Source organism: Monodelphis domestica, chromosome 7 (assembly GCF_027887165.1).
Source record: "Monodelphis domestica isolate mMonDom1 chromosome 7, mMonDom1.pri, whole genome shotgun sequence".
Lineage (NCBI taxonomy): Eukaryota > Metazoa > Chordata > Mammalia > Didelphimorphia > Didelphidae > Monodelphis > Monodelphis domestica.
The window spans coordinates 148,206,330-148,226,368 of NC_077233.1; the positions used below are offsets into that span (position 1 = coordinate 148,206,330).

The 20,039-nt window shown below is 37.7% G+C and overlaps 1 protein-coding gene across 8 annotated transcripts in view; it reads right to left on the reverse strand.

Moving 5' to 3' along the window:
• Positions 1–1,805: 1,805 nt before the first annotated feature.
• SLX4 (SLX4 structure-specific endonuclease subunit) overlaps positions 1,806–20,039 on the reverse strand; it is a 61,873-nt gene continuing 43,639 nt past the window's right edge. For all 8 annotated transcript variants that reach the window (XM_007499082.3, XM_056805814.1, XM_056805812.1 and 5 more), the window contains 5 exons: positions 18,032–18,201; positions 14,967–17,404; positions 6,375–6,477; positions 4,767–5,228; positions 1,806–3,168 (listed from right to left, as the gene is read on the reverse strand). In XM_007499082.3, coding sequence (XP_007499144.1) covers positions 2,823–3,168; positions 4,767–5,228; positions 6,375–6,477; positions 14,967–17,404; positions 18,032–18,201 — 3,519 coding nt within the window. In that variant the 3' untranslated portion in view covers positions 1,806–2,822. The remainder of the gene's footprint in view (positions 3,169–4,766; positions 5,229–6,374; positions 6,478–14,966; positions 17,405–18,031; positions 18,202–20,039) is intronic.

Below are 20,039 nucleotides of genomic sequence, written 5' to 3' on the forward strand. Positions count from 1 at the left end.
ATTATCTAGCTTCTGCCTGAGGATCTTACTATCTCCTGAGGCAGCTCTGAATTTGGACACATTCTTCCTTATAATAAGCTGAAATCTGCCTCCATAAAACCCGATTTCTGTGTATACTTATGTACAGCTTCGCTTTGCAAGGTACTTTTTCTCATAATCCAATTTCCTACACCATTCCTTCCTTTGTATTACTCCTGGATCTTCTCATTCAATCCAAGAATGAGATAGAAAACCCAAGAAATCCTGAAACATAACTTAAAAAATGCCATCTTTTAAGTTATCAGAAAGAGCCACATTAGGTGTATGTATGGGGTGGTGTAGAAGAATCAAGTCAAGGAAGACTTGGGTTCAAGCCCCATCTCTGACATCTGCTGGCTGACTCTGGGTAAATCATTTAACTTTTTAATGTAGAAATTCCCTAAAATTCTAAGTGATAGAGGAGGTACCAACCTATGTTGGTAGTATCTTCACTAGGCATTCCCTGGGCTATTCAGTCCCTATCTCCTAATGTATGACTGATTTATACCAGAGAAAGAGAGCTCCAAGAGGGCAGGAAACATATCTTTTATTATGGTTTTCAGTTGTTTAATGTATGATACCCTAGAACAATGGAAGGGTGGTACTAGGACTTCCCTAATGGCATATCATGGAAATGTGGTGAGATGGGGGATCTTGTGTAGTGGAGAGGGCTCTGGGGCTGGAGTTGGGAAAACTATGTTTGAATCCTGGCTCTGCCACTTGCTGTTGTTTAAGTCATTTGATTTTTTTCTTTTAAACCTTTCCCTTCTGCCTTAGAACCAATACTGTGTATTGTGATAATGATAGCTACACTACCAACTTTATAACTTGCAGTGAAGAATGCAAATCGTTTATCAAGGCAGAAACCAAACGATTTAGGGAGCTCCTGATGACAAAAGCATAAAGAAAAGTTACATAATAGCCTAGAGAAGGCAGAAAAGGCATAAGCTTGTGAGCTCAACATCTGAACATTCTTATGAAATTGCTTTTAATTGCACATCACATAAAACCCAAACTGTACTATTTACAAGCATCGAATCTTTGCTTCTTTTCCAATCTATTCCATTTTTGCCCTCCTGCTCCACAACTTATAGAAAACCCAACATTTCATCTCTTATGGGAGGTGACTCCATGTAGTCACTAAAGGCCAGTTCAGCACTTCCAGTCTGCCAGTGTCCTAACACGCACAACTGTGGGTCTTGGAGAAAGGCAGGTCGAGGAACATTCGTAGCTGGTTGCAATGTTAGCTGCCTAGGAAACTCCTGAGAAACAGGATACCTCCTTTGAGAATGTGGATCACCTGAACGATGACCCTCAATGGAAGAAGAAGGAAGAAAAAAGGACTCTTTAAGATGTGAACAACCCAAGAATGACCTTCTGGAATAGAAAGAATGAGGCACTGGGGACAAAAAGTTGCCAAAACATGAGGAAAAAGGGACAATTCTTTTCATTCTAAGACAGGATAAAATTCTTAACGTGGGTGCAAATCATTATATAATGCTGTGGACAGAACCGAAGCCTAAGACTAGAGGGGACAGAGACTCAGTCTGGAACAGACATGCTGACTTTGTTGAATAAAGTCCTAAACCTGAACTTCTGGCAATTCCATGCAAAAATGAAGAAAATGCCCAGAAAATAACTGGGTAAAAACAGTAATGCTGATAACAAAATTGCTATGAAACAAGAAGAATTTTCAGTAAAAGAGAGCAAAGAACCCAAAAGATAAGTAAGAGCTGAAAGAAAAAGAAAGTTTAGTTAAAAGGATAAAACCCAAGAAAAGCAACAGATCATCCTGGGCCTTGCACTGGCTCCTTATTTTTTCCTTTTATTTTCTTTATTTTTGTTTCTTGGTTTTTTTTTTTTTAATTAACAAGGGACATAATATGAAGAACTGAATTTTAACATTCAAGTTGTTTTTCTACATTTTTGCCACTTTGAACATGTCTTCAGCAAATCCATCTCCCAGTCATAAAAATGTACTGTGCAAGGTTTTTTTTTTTCTTCTATAATGGAAACACTTACAGTCTATCCAAAAATGGGGGAAAAAATCTTTTGAAAGCTGGGGGTGGGGGGAAAGCGGGAGACCTCTAAAAACAGGACAAACATTACAGAACAGACAGATAACTAAGGAAGGCTAGCATCTAAAAATGCTCCTTCTTTGAAAAATAGAGTGAGAAGAGAAGGTACTGAGTAGTAGATTAGAGAAAGGTTCATTTGGGGAGGAAGGCTTCTTTCAGTGCTGCTCTGTTTCACATAGCGTGACAAGGGCCTAGACGTGTATGCAGAGATCAAGGCTGCACGGTATAGGAAAGAGGAATGTGTGGGTATCCTCACCTCTTAGACAGACAATGAGATGGAATGAAATGTGACTACCTCTGATTTGTTCCATTACTGCTAATATCTCATTGTAAATTTTTTAAAGTTCTTCTTGGGTTCAAGTAAAGCATCCGCTAGACAGAGATAACCCCAGAAGTCCAAATATGCAACATTTCCTTTTGCCCTGCAATAAAGTTCTGAATGTAACTTTCTGGTCTGCACTTTTAGGTAAGACTTGGGTGAGTTGAAAATTCAAGTCAGACAGCTTGTCATTGTTTTAAAGAAATTTCATGCAAACAAAACAATCTTGAGCCACAGGAGTCCTGAATGTCTGGTTTTTCCTGCTGCTTGACTGTCCGTAGGCAAATGATCTGGGTCAGATGAGCAACAACCCAAGCAAGTTCTGATAAAGAGAATCTGATCCTGGGGCTTACAAGAGCTGCAGGCTGGTGACTGGCAATGGAAAAAGAGAAAGGGAGGGGGAGGAATCAATAGTGTTTCCCCCTTTTTTTGCCACCTGGCTGCAGTTTCTTCTTCTTTAACTTTTCCTTTCTGGCTCCAGCTGTTGTGAAAGTGATACAGTGAGCATCCATAAAGTCCAGCAGCTTTCCCATGGCAAACTTGATGCCATTCTGCCTCAGTTCTGCCTGGAAGTCTGCAAGTTCAAAGGGCTGGTAAAGGAGAACCTTCTGGTAAAGGGCTGGATGGGATCGGATGTAGCGTCTTACTGCCTCTTCCTTGTCAGCCTCCTGGACAGCAGCTTGGGAAGCAGTGATCTCTTCCTCTTCTTCCCCTTCAGATTCAAAGACTGTTTCAAATTCACTGGCAAGAGAACTGAAAAGAAAAAAAATACAAATCTAGGTAAAGAGTTCTGCCCCTTTGACCACCAGAGACAGTAAGAGCCAGCAAATGGCAGAGAAACGCCCGACAGACATACCCCAAGGAGCAGTCATCACTAGCGGTTGGTTTGTCAACATCTTTACTGGATTCCACCAGGGGAGTCTACAGTGTTCTGTTAACGACTACTTTTCCATAATGCAAAGCCAGTATGGCCCAGTGGGCTGAACACAGGCAGAGAGACCCGGACTCAAGTTCCGGCTCTGCCACTCCCTGCCAAGTTACTGTGAGCAAGTCATTTGGCCTCTTTGTGTGTCAGCTTCCCTCTCTGTCAAATGAAGGAGTTGGCCTGGGGACCTCTGAAATCAGCTCAGATATTCTGATTCACCTGCTTCTTCTATGTTCCCCTTAGCATCTTTTAGCTTCACAGGTGGGTTTCATGCTCATCTACAAAATCCAGTCACAAAGGACTGAAGATCCTTAATAGGGGCATAGCCACTGGTGATATTGGGCATCCTCACAAAGTAGGAGGCCCTTGTTATTCTACCAATTAAATCAGCTGGCATCAGAAGGTGAGATGATTCAGGTTAAGAAAGAAAAATGCAAAGCACATGCAGGTAGATTTATCAGTACACCAGAGCAGTGATTCTCAGAGTGAGGTCTCAAGACCCTTTCAGGGAGATTGTGAGGTCAAAACTATGTTCATAATAATAAAATTTTAATTCCTATACAATACTTTTAAATTTTAATAATAAAAATTTAATTTCTAATACAATATTGATTGAAATGACCATATAAATGAAGGTTTTTTTTGGGAGGTCCTCAATAATTTTTAAGAATGTAAAAGGGACTGGAACAACCTCCAGGAAGTGATGCAGAGCGAGAGGAGCAGAACCAGGAAAACATTGTACACAGAGACTGATACATTGTGGTACAATCGAAGGTGATGGACTTCTCCATTAGTATCAATGCAATCCCTGAACAATCTGCAGGGATCTAAAAAATACTACCCACAAGCAGAGGATAAACTGTGGGAGTAAAAACACCGATGAAAAGCAACTGCTTGACCACAGGGTTGGAGGAGATAAGACTGAGGAGAGACTCTAAATGAACACTATAATGCAAACTCCAACAACAGGGAAATGGGTTCGAGTCAAGAACACATGTGATAACCAGTGGAATCATGCGACGGCTATGGGAGAGGGAAAGGCGGGGGGGGGGGTGGGGGGGGGTGGGGGGAGGGGAGGGGAGGAAAAGAAAGCGATCTTTGTTTCCAGTGAATAATGTATGAAAACGACCAAATAAAATAATATTAAAATTAAAAAAAAAAAAGAATGTAAAAGGGGTCCTGAGACCAAAAAAGTTTGAGAATAAGGATATGGTATCCCCAATTCCTCAAACCAAAATTCTGCTTATGTGAATTGGTTCCCAATTCCTCAAAATCTCTTAAGGTTTTTAGATACTTTCAAACTCACAAAGCAAGTGAGACACTTTGAGTTCATCAGACAAACCCTAAATGTAGTCATTCTTATTCTTGGGCTGGTCAGTTCATCATCATAAGGACACCACTATGAAACCTGTTCTTCATCCTTTACCTCTGTGAACCAAAGGAGTTCTCACTTTCATCTGTAGAAGATTCAAGGGATTTCTGAGACAGGGAGAGTTGATTATCACCAGCAGGGCCCAAGTCCACATCCTCAGCCGCTGGCTGTGTCAGTGTTACAAGGCTTTTATGTGGCTGCTTCCTTCGGCCTTGGGTTTTGGCGAGATTCTTTAGCTTTTGTCGCCTGGTGCTGGATAAGCTCTCTGACTCAGCAACCTCCACACTGGGCAGGGTACTACTAGAGGGAGCTGGTGGCAACTCAGTCACTGCTCCTGAAGTCTTGACTTGAGAAGTGGTCTGAGGCAAGCGGCAAGGCTCTGCCATCATTCTGGGGGATGTCTGCAAAGCCTGGATTTCATCCTCAGAGTCAGATGGCAGTATCTGGTGGGTGTACTGGAATATCTCCTTCAGCTTCAATACCATCTGGCGTTTGGGGAGAGGACGAACTCCAAATCTAAAGTGGGAAACAGGTGATTTTTTTAGTCCTCAACCAGATTGCTTGTATATACTTTATACTGTTTTGCTTACTTGTCAGCAAACAGGACACAATTATTAGCAAATGTTAATGGCTGTTGGCAAAGCCAACATGCTTGTGTTCTATGACTGTCAAAAGTTAGCGTTTGTCACACATTCCAACTAAGCACATTCTGTAAAATCAGCACACTGCAATGACAGAAAATCTATGTCTTTTATGTATGGACTTGATTTCTGGAAATATCAAAAACACATCAAGTTAAGCCTAATGAATAAAGTTGGGGGAGTCAGCCTAGGAAAGAAGGCTTTGAGTTAGAAACGAGACAGGACTATTGAGTCGTGAAATGGAATTTCAAGTGTACCAATTCTTGAAGAGGCGTTTCAATAGTATTTGGAATGGTAGTAATACTACTGAATAAAGGTATAAGCACACCAAGATGACTGCTTTGAATAGTAACAACACTTATCTGAATGTAGACAAAAGATCTTTTCAGTTACCAAGTATGACCTTAGTAAGTCAATTCACCAAAATCCTATTATTTTAAGATCCTACAAACTTGGGTTTAGCTAAAAATTTTTATTCTGTGAAAATATTAACCTTTAAAAGACAGGTTGCTTTTTAAAAAAAGGTACAAGTCACTCACACTTGTAAAATGAAAGATTTATCTTTTACTCTGAGTCAATAACTACAATAAACTAAGGATTTTTTTCATTAAATCATTAAAATGGACATATTATAAATGTCTCCAAGGATGATGTATTTTCTACGTAAAAATGAAAGCATGATCTAATGGTGGGAGGGCTCTTACAATATTTCCACTTCCAAAAACTTGAAATTCCCCATGTTCAAAGGGATTCTTTCTTATTCTCACAGAAAATAGGCTAGACCTTCTAACTTTTCATGAACTGCTAGCAAAGTCTGGGATAAATCTGCGGGCGTACTCTAGCATAAAGGAAACCAATCTGGGATAGTACAAGAAGCCTCAAGTCTTCAACAGAGTCACTTAAGAGTCAGAAGTCTAGAAGATTCCTCTAAAAGTAGAAGAAGCATGAACTTTTTAGAGAAGGATCCATGATATCTTGCAAAACCCAAATCATGAGAAATAAGCAAAATGGAAACACCAACCTATCCAGTTCTTTCTTCAGTTCTGGGGTTTCCATGATAGAATAACTTGGCATTGGAGTAATGGGAACTTTGGGAGGCCTATTAATCTTCTGAGCAGAAGCTTCTGTGGAAGAATAAAACAAATACAAATATTATTTAAGCAACTGGAATAAGGGGCACTTGATGTGACATCACTCCGGGTATCTTTTCATTTCACTGACAGGAGTTTTAAGTTCTGTTACTTTAGTTTTCTTTACATTGAAAACAATGCAAGCATCATTTTGCTATATTAAAATAGTCATTTCTGACCTCTTCAGATCTGGAATACCCTATCAGTGTTTGATTACATTTCACCACCACACTGCCTTCTAAAAAGTATTACAGGGCATATTCTGCATGTGCATTACAGACACATAATATTGATTTGACACACTGGTAATACCATCTTTAAAATCACTGACAGGGGGCAGCTGGGTAGCTCAGTGTATAGAGAGCCAGGCCTAGAGATGGGAGGTCCTGGGTTCAAATCTGGTCTCAGACACTTCCCAGCTGTGTGACCCTGGGCAAGTCACTTAACTCCCATTGCCTGGCCCTTACCACTCTTCTGCCTTAGAACCAATACATAGTGTTGATTCTAAGGTGGAAGGTAAGGGTTTAAAAATGAAATAAAATAAAATCACTGACAAACTCTGGAATCTCACAAAATCAAAGTCAGGTCTCACTGTATTAAGAAGAAAATAGGCCAATTAAAGGGAACTTTTAAGAGAGATCATGATTTTACTGCAATCACTCCAAACACACATATAGAACTTCCACTCCAGTGGAAAGAACATTGACTTTGCAGTCAGATGGCCTAAGGTCTAGACTTGGCTCTGCCCCTTATTACCCATGTGAATGTGGATAAGTCACTTAATCCCTCTGGGTCTTAGTTTCCTCATCTGTAAAATTAGGGGCTTGGACAAGATGACCTCAAAGGTCTTTTCCAGCTCTAAATTCTACGAGTCTCTACTTTCAACATGCAACATTCAACATTCAGCATAAAGGAAATCATAGAACTAATAATGTAAAATGATGTTATCAAAACCTCCCTCAAAGGACCCCAAAGACCCAACCAATAAACCCAGTGGTGTTTTCCTCAGTTCTCATCCAAGTTCCTCAAGGGAAGAAAAAGTTTCCTTTTTTTCTCTGTAGCTCCAGGACCCAGCACAGAGTTGGTGCTCAACAAATGCCTGTAGATAGTTTCATTGTCCTCTCTGAAGCATTAGTCACTGTCTGTAATATAGCAGAGTGGAGAGTTTGGGGCTTGAGGTCGGTAGCCCTGGGCTTCTACCCCAGCTCTAATATTTAGGACTACAGACAAATCACTTAACCACTCTGAGTCTTGATTTTCTCATCTGTAAAGTGGAGGTGATACTGACAATATCATATTAGTGTGATTGAAGGTGTTTTGTGGAATATGCACAATATGCAATAAATACGTAATATTGTTGTTGAAAATATTTCCTTCTTTGGTTTCCATTAACACTTTAATGCTATATTATATGAGGAAGGGGGAAAATTTCTCTCTCTTCCCACCTCTCCTCTTTGCTTGACTCCCTTTCTTCCTACCCATAATATTATAAACCTTTCACAAAGTTCTGCCTATAAGTTTCCTTTCTCTCTACATTCTTTTTCTTCAGCATCTCACATTCTTTTTCTTTACATTCACATTCACAACTTCAACTAATCCATTATGGAGATAGTTATTAAATCTATATTTTTCCACGATGTATAGACAACAGAAATATGAGAAACCTGAAGTCATTCACTTTTAAAGAAACAGTCAAATGACATGAGCAAACAACTCTCAAAAGAAGAACTGCAAAGTATTAAAAATTATACTCAGACACTTTCTAGCTATGTGACCCTGGGCAAGTCACTTGACTCCCATTGCCTAGCCCTTACCACTCTTCTGCCTTAGAACCAATATGCAGTATTGATTCTAAGAAGGTATGGGTTTAAAAAAATTATGAGTGCTTCAAATCATTCATTATAAGAGAAATGTATATCAAAACAACTCTCAAGTTTTGCCTAACACTCAGTAAATCGGCAAATATGACAAAAGAGGGGAATGGTCATTGTTAAAGGAGTTGTGGAGAGATAAGAACACTAATGCATTACTGGTAGAGTGAAAAACAGTGCAAACATTCTTGAAAGCAATTAGGAATTATGCACATAAAGTTACTTTTGACCTAGAAATTATACATCTAAGGATCCATACACACAAAAATATTCACCACATTTTTTTTTGTGGTAGCAAAGACTGGAAACAAAATAAGTGCTCCCTGATTGGGGAATGGCTGAACAAATTGTGATACACTAATGTAATGAAATATTACTGTGCTTAAGAAACAATGATTATGAGAAGCTTGGAAAGAATTACATGAACTGAAGCAAAGTCAGGGCCCATGGTTATGGAATATTGTACAGTAAGTCAGATTTACTGAATAGTTTTACTGATTTTTCTTTCCTTTCTCCTCCTCTTTTAAAAATTGTTTATTTTAATGGATGGCTTTCTGGAAGGAAGAAGGAGGCAGGGGAAATCTAGATGATGTAACAAGAAAGGATAATGATAAAAATCTTTTTTTTAAAAACTTCTATTTCTAGTGTTGAATTCTTTTCTGAGTTCTATTTCCAGATTTCCATATTCAGCATTTCCACTTCTAACTCTGGTTTCTTGATTATTCTCTATTCTTTCAGTCTATTATCCTTGTTCTAGATTCACCTCATTCCATTCATGCTTCATTCCTATGAAGCTATCATTTTAACAACACATTGTCTTCCATTTTTTAACCTGCTCTGTTAAATAATCCTGAACCTTGGGTAACACCTACCAGCTACCTCCTCAGCTCCTACTTTTGAGCCACTGAACAATGCTGGAAAACATAAAAAAGAAAAAAAATTAAGCTAATTTGGGTCACTATAAACAAATATAAACATGTACTATCTAAACCCAGCCAGTAGCCACCAGTACATAGGAATCCTTTTATGGCTTTGACTGACTTCTTACTTTTTTCACAGTGACTGTTTCAAACTTTTACCACTAATACCCCTAAACTCTAGTCTTCTCAGTAGACAGTTTTGCTTCCTATTTTTATCTACACATATACATAGCATTTTCAAGTTAATAAAACTCTTTTCCCCATAGCTATTCTTTGTGGTAGATAATCTGAATATTATTTTCATTTTGCAGATAAGCAAATAGAGGCTCAAGGATCATGTGGTGACTGATCCATGTCAATAAAATAGTAAAACAAGCAAAATTTCGATCAATGCCCCCCTTACCTCCAAGTTCCACATGGTGTTCCTTTGGCTAATATGTAATTTGTGTTTTCTATTGTCCCTCATACTTCCTTCAATTATTCTCTTTTTTCATCCTTAATCTCTCTTTCCTTACTGGTTCTTCAAAACTTTTCTTCGAATTCAGTTTCATGTATAATCTTTTTGTGATCTTTACATATGGAAACGCTAGTATTTGTTGATGCTGATTAAATTTAGAATAACAAAACATTTTTAAGCTTATTTGGAAAATCCCAAAACCTTTTCTTGACCATACTGCTCCTTAACCTATCATCACCCTTCCTCTCCTTCTCTGCAAAACTTCTAAAAAGAGAGTTCTAAATCTGTTGTCTCCACTTCCATATTATTTACTTAACCTTTCCAATTCTCAATCTGGCTTCCACCTTTATTACTCTACTGAAATGTTCCTCTCACAACAAGGTCAGTGATAGTTTAATTAGCAAATCTAATGGTCTTTCCTCAGGCACAATTCTCAACTTTTCTATCACATCTGACATGATACACCTTGAACTTCATGTAAAATACAATCCCTGGCTCGAAACAGTAGCTGCACCAGGGATAACTTGATTGAACATTCCAGGGAAGTTCATTAAGTTGAGAGGACATATTGAAACTACTTTTGGACTCTACTGAGTCACTAAAGAGTTGATAATTGAAGCCATAGTACTTGACCCGGAGACTTCTCCCTTTGATTCATTTTTCCTTATATTTATTTTCCCTTTAATGAATTGAGAGGGAGTTGGCATAGAGTAAATGCTTTATTTAGCATTCTCTAAACTGGAGTTGAAATTCTGGCTCTGTGGCTTATTGTATTGAAATTGGGTAAGTCAGTTAAACTCACTGGGCCTTCATTTCCTTATCTGTAAAATGAGGGAATTGCACTGATGATCTCTACAGTCCTTTTCAACTCTAGAGCTAAAGGACCATAAATTATTCCCCATAATTAGACTAAGAACGTGAAAGTAGAGTCTTCATCATATTTGTTTCTTCAAGTCTAACTGGGTATTATATATATATATATATATATATATATATATATATATATATATATATATATGTATATAGTACTTAGCTATTGAACTGAATTAACAGCAATTTACATAATTAGGAATGTACTGAGGTAAGATTGTAGGAGGGGGGTTTAGTGGAAAGAACACTGAATTGGGAGTCAGAGGACCAGAATTCAAACTCCAGTTCTGCCTCTTACTGCTTATATGACCTTTGACAAGTCATTTCATCTCTTTGGGCCTCAGTTTCTGCACTGGCAAATTGAGGAGACTGAAGTTAGATTACTTCTAACCTCTTAAGCTACAATTCTATGATCTTAGATGATTAAATTAGAAGAGGGAACTTACATCAATAACTGTTAAGTGACAGCAGAGCATATGCCTACCTATTCCTTACTGTCTGTAAAGAAAGGAGTAGATGGGGAGAGAAACAATTCTGTGATACTGGGAGGGGCTTGAGCAAGGAGAAATCCAGGGACAAATTGAGGAGCAGTGAAGATTTAGATAGAAGAGATGGAACAGTGCCATAGTTTTTCAGAGAAGTTGTAAGGTAAAATCTTCTAGTAGATGGATCTAGAAAATCTACTAGAAGATGGATCTTCTAGTAGAGAGTTAGAAGGCATAGTGGATAGAGTGCTGGGCCTGAAGTCAGGAAGATTCATCCTTCTGAGTTCAAATCTGGCCACAGACACTTATTAGCTTTGTGACCCTGGACAAGTCACTTAACCCTGTTTGCCTATTTCTTCACCTATAAAATGAGCTGGAGAAGAAAATGGCAAACCATTCCAGTATTCTTACCAAAAAAAACTCCAAATGAGGTCAGACATGACTGAAAACAACTTAATAACAACAATAATAACAATTTGCTTCTATTAATTCTACTATGGGCTAGGTAATATAGAACACATTATGTACACATAATGAGGAACACATAATGTAGAGATTTGGTGACTAATGAAATTCTGAATTCACCAAGAACATCTAATAATCTATCTATTCCTCCTATAGCATATGACTGGTCTCAGTCATACAAATCTGTTTTCACCCTACAATACTAACTTTTCTTGCTTCAATGATACTACTCTCTACTGGTTTTCTCTACCTTTGTTTCCTTTGCTGATTCAATATGAACCCTTATTTCTAAGTGTGGGTATCTCACAAGGTTCTTTTTCAGCTCTTTACTCTTTCCCTTCAAATAAGAAAATATTTAAATATCTAGTACATGTACAATATATTTCTGGGTGCTGGGGGAGATACACAGAGATCTTTCTTGCTCCCGTGTCTTCAATGTTCACCTTTTAAGAGGCACTTCCTGTCTTGTCCTGCAAAGATGGTGCAAATGTTTTGTTTCTTGTATCTCTGGAGGTAGTGGGGTAGCTCTCTACTACCAATATTCTTAAAGACTGTTCAATGATAGTTCAAATATGTAATTTCACAAACATCTGATCACTAGTCTCACTTGGTTGTTAAAGCTGTTTTCAGGTGAGCAGTAACATAAAGAATACTGAAAATTAGATAATTCCCAAAGTAACATCTTCCACACTATTCCTTCCCTTAAGTCCCAGGTCCTCATACCCACCTGCCTGCTAGACATCCTATGGACATCTCAGGTACCACAAACTCAACATATCCAAAAATGAGCTCATCTTTCTCCAAAACTACTTCTAATGCTGACTTCTAATTCTGTTGATTGTGTATCTCTCCTAATCACTCAGACTTAAAATCTTAAAGTCATTCATGACTCTTCATTATTACTCACAAGCCACATCTAATCACTGTGAAACCCCATTATTATTTTGTAAAATCTCTCCAATCAGTTCTTCCTTTGCACTCACATTACCACTTTCAATCAGGCCCTCAATACCTCTCACATGGATTCATATAGACTTCTCACAGTAACTGTCTCCAAACTGGTCTCCTTGTTTCCTTCCAATCTTTGCCCTTGTCAATCACTTTGCAGTTAAAATAATGTTCTTAATGCACAGATATGATCAAGTCACTGCTTCTAAAAAAATAATTCTGAGGCTTCTCTTTCCCTATAGGATAAAATTCAAACAATATAGCATGTGGTCTTTAATTTCCCTACTCCTCTTTTAAGCACTTTATATTTCAGGAAATAGGATTAATGGTTGATCTCTGATCTCAAAGAGTGTATTTGTTCAGAGCAGAACACATTTATTCCACATATGTGTCCACTGAAATCCTTCTCTTCTTTCATTGCCCTGTTCCATGAAGATTCCTCTGATGCCTCCAGTTGAAGGTCATCTCTCTGCCCAAACTTCTCAGCAATCTAGATTTCTCTTTTGTACTTAATACAATTCAATATGATGTAGTGGAAAAAGCATTTTGGTTCAGATTCCAAAGGTGACACTTTCATTGTGACACTTGACCCAGGGCAAGTCACCTAAAATCTTTAGTTTCCGCTTCCTCACAGTGAGAAGATGGGTCTGGAGTAACACGAACTACCAATGAAACCAAAAGACAAAAGGAAAGTGGAAGTTAAATGTAAGGAAGATCTAGTTCTCCCTAGCATACGCAAATAAGGATGCTGAATAAAGCTGCTTTTATTGTGTGTTCAAAGAGAATAAGAAATATCATTCCATGGGATGCTGTGCCGTTTCACATTGTATTACTCATACAATAAGCAATTGCATAAAGAATACCAGGAAGATAATTGCAGCTTATATGAAACATCATTGTAAAGAATGAGAAATTAAAGGAATTAGGTGGAAATTTGTACTATTCAGTGATGTCAATGCAAGGGTGGAAATAGGGGAGGAAAGCAAAAAATATGATGGAAAACTTTAGTCTAGGAGTCAAAAGCAAGATAGGTCAATGGTTTATAAATCATACCAAAGTCTCCTGCCCCTACATAGGAAAGCAGCAAGGTACAGTGGAAAAACCAGAGGCACTGAGATTAAAGAGCTGATCTTCTACATAAAGCTTTCTCTAATCCTTCTTAATTCCAGTGCTTTCCTTCTTTTATTTCCTACTTATCTTTTAGTTAGCTTACTTTGTATAGATTTCTTTGCATGTTTTCTCCCCCATTAGACGATAAGCTCAATTAGGGCAAGAGCTGTCTTTTGCCTCCTTTTATATCTTAGCATAATGCTTAGCACAGTGCCTGGCACAAAGAAGGCAGTTAATTGACTGATGCATTGACTAGTTAACCTCAGAGGTTCCTTCAAGCTCTGAATCAATGATCCTAACTGTCATAGAATCATACTTATTTGTGCAGATGTTATTCCCTATTTGATTACAAATTCCTTTAAAAAAAGCTTTGTTTCTTTAGGACAGAGACTGTGCCATTTTCCTAGTGTCTTTCCTAGTGTTTTCCTAGTGTCAAGCACAATGCTTTGTACTTGGTAGATTCTTATTAATATTTACTAAATTGAAATGTATGTCCAAATCAGTATCATCTCTACCCAGGCCCAAACCCCAAACCCGAGTCCTCCTGAGCCTTCAGGTGAAGAATCTCTTTTTATTTTAGTGAAAGTATTTTATATGACTTTCACAAACAGAGCTACCTATTCTTCCTAGTGTATCAGGAAAGTTCCCCCCCCCCCCCCATTACTCATTAATGGAAAAAACCTAGGCTTGAAATCCTGACTTCTTTTTCATTCCTCACTCTCATTTATCTCACATTCAGTTACTAAGTCCAGTCAATAATTCTACTTTTGTGTCCAGACCCTCTTTTTATATTTCCAGCAGCCCAATTTAGATTATTGGGAAAAAAAAAAACCTTTCCTAGTTGGTTCTGCTTTCCCATTGACAATCCATTTTATACATGGTGGCCAAGTTAATTTTCTGCAGGACAACTCTAATAATGTCACTTCTCTGCTTAAAGATTGGCTCCCTAGTGACTTCTGAATAAAGTCCAAACTATCATGGCAGCAATTTGACCGGTTTTCTTAACATTTCCTCCATTGCTTCTATATTGCCTTTGTTCTCTGATGATTGTTTTTGTCCATTTTCCAATGGGAAATCAGGGTTCTTCCAATTTTAAGGTTTCTTTAAAACTATAGGGAGCCAAAAAGGGACTAAGAATGCATATTAACTATCTACTTACTTGACAGAAATCAATGAGAACAAATGGCCTACAAAGTAGGAGATATATAGTTGTTGCTCTGTCCTATCCATACTTCTCCATACTGCTATGAGGTCCAAAGATCAACTTAAAGGGAAATCATTCCTGAGGTATTATTGGCCCTTGATACTCATTCCAGTAGAGGTTAAATTACAAATATAATACTCAAAGGTTACTTACTTGGAGTCTTTAACACCTCTAATTCTTGAGTTGCTTCTTCATTTGACAATCTTTCAGCCAAAGGAAGGATGTCTGCAGACTTCTGTTCATCTCCATCCCAATCATCCCACAGAGCTGAATTCAAATAGCTTAGCTTACTGTTTCCAGGAGAGCCTGTACCCAAGGATTTCTTTTCATTACATTGTAAAGATCTTCTTTTGTCAAGAGGACTTCCACAAACAGGAATGCTGTCCATTCTACTTGGGGTCCCAGGGGAATTTCTCTCCCTGTTATTCAGAGTTTCACACACTTTATTGTTGGGACTACTAGTGCTTAGGTGGCCAGTCCTCTCTAAGTTCACATCATCAATTGGAATTGGTGAGAGGGGTTCGATATTCCAGCAGTCATCATCAACTGGAATTGGGGGGTCACTGTTTAGCAGTAAGCTGCTACTTAGAGGGCAGGGATCACGATCTAGCTCTTCCTCACTATCCTCAACTTCTACCACTTCACTGCATACATTTTGGATCAACACAGGTTGTTCCTCAGCAGAAGAAAGCCTTGAGTGGGATGATGGACTTTCCAGAGACTGTTTAGTTAAGTCAGGACACTCATGTGAAAGCTGAATTGGGACTATTGTGGAAAGGTTCTTATTAACCTTTGAATATCGAATGGCAGGGCTTCTATAAGAGGATCTCTCACTGCCAGGGGTATCTGGGAGTGATTTGTTCTCTGAAGATATGGGCAGCATATGAGAGATCTGGGGAACATTTATAGTTACTTTGTTTATTTCATTAGCATCTTTATCTTCTATTAGAACTTTGGTCTTGCACTGTAAAACTTTCTCCTTTAAACTGGATGGCCTAGAGAAGATGCTTGTGACTCGCATCTGGGATAAGGAATCATGACTTTTGTTAGTCAGAGGAGTGGCTGGAACTAGCCATGATGTATCTGTGCTACTGCTTTCCTCTTTGCTGCTGTCATGTTTGGAGACCAGCTTAACATCCAATTCATCATTCAAATAGCCATTCCCCTTTCTGTTTGACTGTGCCTCAGTCAGAACAGTTGTAACTATATCTTTATGTACCCCAACTTCTATTGCTTCTGGCTTTTGAGAATACCTTTGATCACTATCAATATCAATCATTAGAAAAGATTTGGTTGCCTTTGGACTATTCTTCATTTCCTTGCCTTTACTTATAGAAGTTCTGGGCATTTTTCTTTCTCCAAGGGGACTATCAAAAACTGGTTTTATTTTGGTCTTTTCTATTTCCATTTCTTCATCTGAATCCAACAAAAGGATAACATCATCATCTGTGTTTGCTTGCGATAGAAAATGTTGAGATCTGATATTCAACTGGGACAGCCTTTGGCAAGATTTTGGTTTAGTGAGGTCAATGGATGGAGATTTAATTGTAGAAATTGGGACTGCTATATTTTTATGGCTTCCAATATAACCACATTCACTGTTGTTTATGCAGACTAGGTCTTCATCATTGTTTTTCTTTTGTTTTTCTGCTAAAATTGGACAGACTATTTTAGAAAAATTTCTTTTTAATTGAGGAGATAATGGGGATGAACCCTGTCTATACTGAGGAAAGATTTGGGAATTGGAAGGACTTTGATAGTGGTTATGTGATGGAGAGAAGTTTGGCTGCAATGGAGGTGTTCGGCAAAGAATGGGTGAATTAGAAACTTCTTTCCTTGGGAAAGTTTCTTTTTGTTTCTCTGGACTGCAGTTTATTTGGAAAGGTTCACAATATTCTCGAGTCACTGAAAAAAGCTGATCATAGCTCTTATCAAGGTCAAAATCATGGAGTGAATTTAGGGATGAGAGTTTTTCTCTCAGACTCTCTCCTGTGCCTTCTCCCAAAAGATCAGAAGTACTAGAGTGAGCATCAGCTTTAGTTGGCTTTGGTGAACAATCTTTTTCAGGAGACTCTGTACCACTCTTATCATCTGGAATCTTTTCCTGGAATGCTACAGGAGTGAAATGCTTAATATTTAAATTGCATCTTCGGGTTGGATCTTGACCTTTCACTTGCTCAGAAGAGTCTGTTTTATCTGTATTGTCGATCAGTTTTTCAAATTTGATACCTCCTGGTAGACATTCAAATATTGTGATTTCCTCCCCTGGCTGGCCAGCTACTGGGTCTTCCTTTGTCTGACACTTCCCTTGGAGCATCTTTCGCTGAGTAGCAGCAAACTCATAAATTTCTTCCATTTCTTCTTCATTTACTTTCTCTCTGTCATCTTCTTCCTGGTCTTCTAACTTAAGTAAAGGCCCTGATTCCTTATCTTCATCTACCCACATTGACCTCAGTAATTCTTGGAAATTTTCTGCCCTACTTTCACAATCTTTTTCTTCTCTCTCCACCAAAAACATATCATCTACTGAATTAAAATCAGTAATCTCTAGGCCACTTTCACATAGATCAACAAGTTCCTTTATTCCAAACCTGCAAAAATGAAATGAAAAATCATCAACCTTCCTTTCACAGAAGCCAAATTTCTCCCACATTAAGGGATAAGGTCAGAGCTAGAACTAGAATTCATACGCAAGGAGAAAGGAAGGCTAAAGTAGGAATAATCAAAGAATTATCAAAAAGAGCAAATTTTTGTCCTTTCTGCTGAGACAAATAGAGGTCAAGTATCTTGCCAAGGGTCACACAGCTAGTGTTTATTTTAAATGAATGTTTTAGACTAGATTTTAATTCATTTGAACTTGATTCCTGATTCCAGGCTCAGTGCTCTATAATTTAATTGATTTCAGAATTCTAAAAGAATACTTAGAAGATCAAAAAGCACTTTGTACCCTTTCTGTCTTGATATTATCAATTATCCTTATTTACATATGAGTAACCCAAAGCTAAGAAAGACTGAATAACTTGTTCATAGTTACATAGCTCTAAAGTGAGAGAGTTAGGATTTAAACACTGGTATCTGCTACCTCTGAATTCAGTGCTCTTTCCACTACAACACCCTAATTTTCCCAGGTATGAACAGTGCTTAACATGCATGATAAAAATTGATAAACTTTGGAAAGTTTCAATTGTTGTTAAGTGAGCAAAAAGCAGCATAGCAACCTGACAGCGAGTGAGTGCAAGTCCATGAGCAGATGGGAAGGAATGTTAATATCCGCTGTGTACAAGTAGTGTAGAAACATGTGAGCTGTCTCAGTGCTCACATCATTCAAAAGGACTCTTCGTGTTCTCAAATTCCCATCTTCCACTACAAAGAAACCTTCACTGTATACCTGAGAAAAGAAAACAAATTTTTAAAAGATTCTTATCAAAAAAGGCCTACTTACAGAAAGACAGACTGGCTATTGGCCCCAAGTATACTAGAACTAGTCTTATAAACTGCCTCAGCCACTAATGAAAGAGATGAAGACAGGTAACTTCTTTTGCTAGCCAAATCTCTAGGTTAATAGGTTCCTAGCCTCATCTTATTTACTTTTGCTAATCCTACAATATTCTTAAGTTTTCAATTCATGAAATTTGCTGTGATGGAAGATAGTCATGTCCTGGGATTGTGCATCATATGGTACATCTGAAATAAAAATCTTTGTCAGTACAATATCAGGGAAGCAGAATTCCTAAGGTCAAGGTCCTCAGTAATACAACCTACTTTTCCTCTCACAAGTACATAAAAATTTATTGCCAAAATCATATTGTGGGGCAAAAAAATAATTCTGGGAAAAAGTGATAAATCTAAAATCACCTAGTCCTCATCTAATGACTTCCTCTACCCTCCTATCAAATTCTTCCTCTTTGTTCTATTCTTTACCATTGAAGAGTAAGCATTACAGCATCTAAGGAAAAAAAAAAGAGTAGAAAGGATGATAGGGATACTTAAAAGATGAAGAAAAGAGTACTAATGAATCATTTAAAAAAGAAACAGAAGAGAGCAAAAGTAGGTTCAAAAGAAGATAAAGGCAACCAGGGCACTTTTGGAGCAAATAAAATCTGAAATATTACTCCTTCTTCCCCTGACAAAATAATCAAACTATACATAGCAGAGATTCAGTTTCATGTGCAAGTCTCTTTTTCCATTATTTAAAAAATGTTTGTTGTAGCAGTTTTCAAAAGAAGAAACCAAAGCTATCAATAGTCATATGAAAAAAATGCTCTAAATAACTACTGATTAGAGAAAGGCGAATTAAAACATCTCTGAGGTACCATATCATACTTATTAGATTGGCTATTATGATATATAAGAAAAAGGATAAATACTGGAGGGGATGTTGATGGAGTTTATGATGGTCTAACCATTCTGCAAAACAGTTTGGAACTATGCTCAAAGGACAATAAAACTGGATGTATCAGTTGGCCAGCAATACCACTACTAGGGCTGTATCTCAGAGATCAAAAGAAAAAAGATCTATATATACAAAAATATCTATAGCAGCTCTTTTTGTGGTGGCAAATAATTGGAAATTGAGGAGATGCCCATCAATTGGGCAATGGTTGAACAAATTGGAGTATATGATTGTAATGGAATACTCTTGTGCTATATGACAAGCAAGATTGTTTCAAAATAATCTGGGCAGGCTTTTATGAACTCATGTAAAGAGATGTGAGCAGAACTAAAAGAACTCTGTACACAGTAACATCAATATTGCAAAAACTGTTAAAGACTTAGTAACTCTGATCAAGTAAATGATCCAGGATAATTCAAAGGACTCATAATGAAAAATGCTTTCCACCTCTGGAGAGAACTGATAAACTCTAAGTGAGGATTGACGCAAACTTTTTCACTTACTTTTTCTTGCTTTTTTTCCCCAGTAACATGGCTAATATGGGAATGTGTTTTGCATGATTTCACATATATAAGTGCTATCATATTGCTTGCCTTCTCAACATTTGGGAAAGGAAGGAGAGAATTGGGAATTGAATTTTTTAAAGAATGTTAAAGTATATTTTTTAAAAGAAAGATTATTTTGGTAGTTGTATATATCCTGTTTGTAAATAGTTGTTTATATATTGTTTCCCCTGTTAAACTATGAATTTCTTTAAAAAATGCTTATTGTTTGTTAACTTTGTATAGGGAGAAATGCATATGTTTAAGAATAATTATATACTGATTACTTAT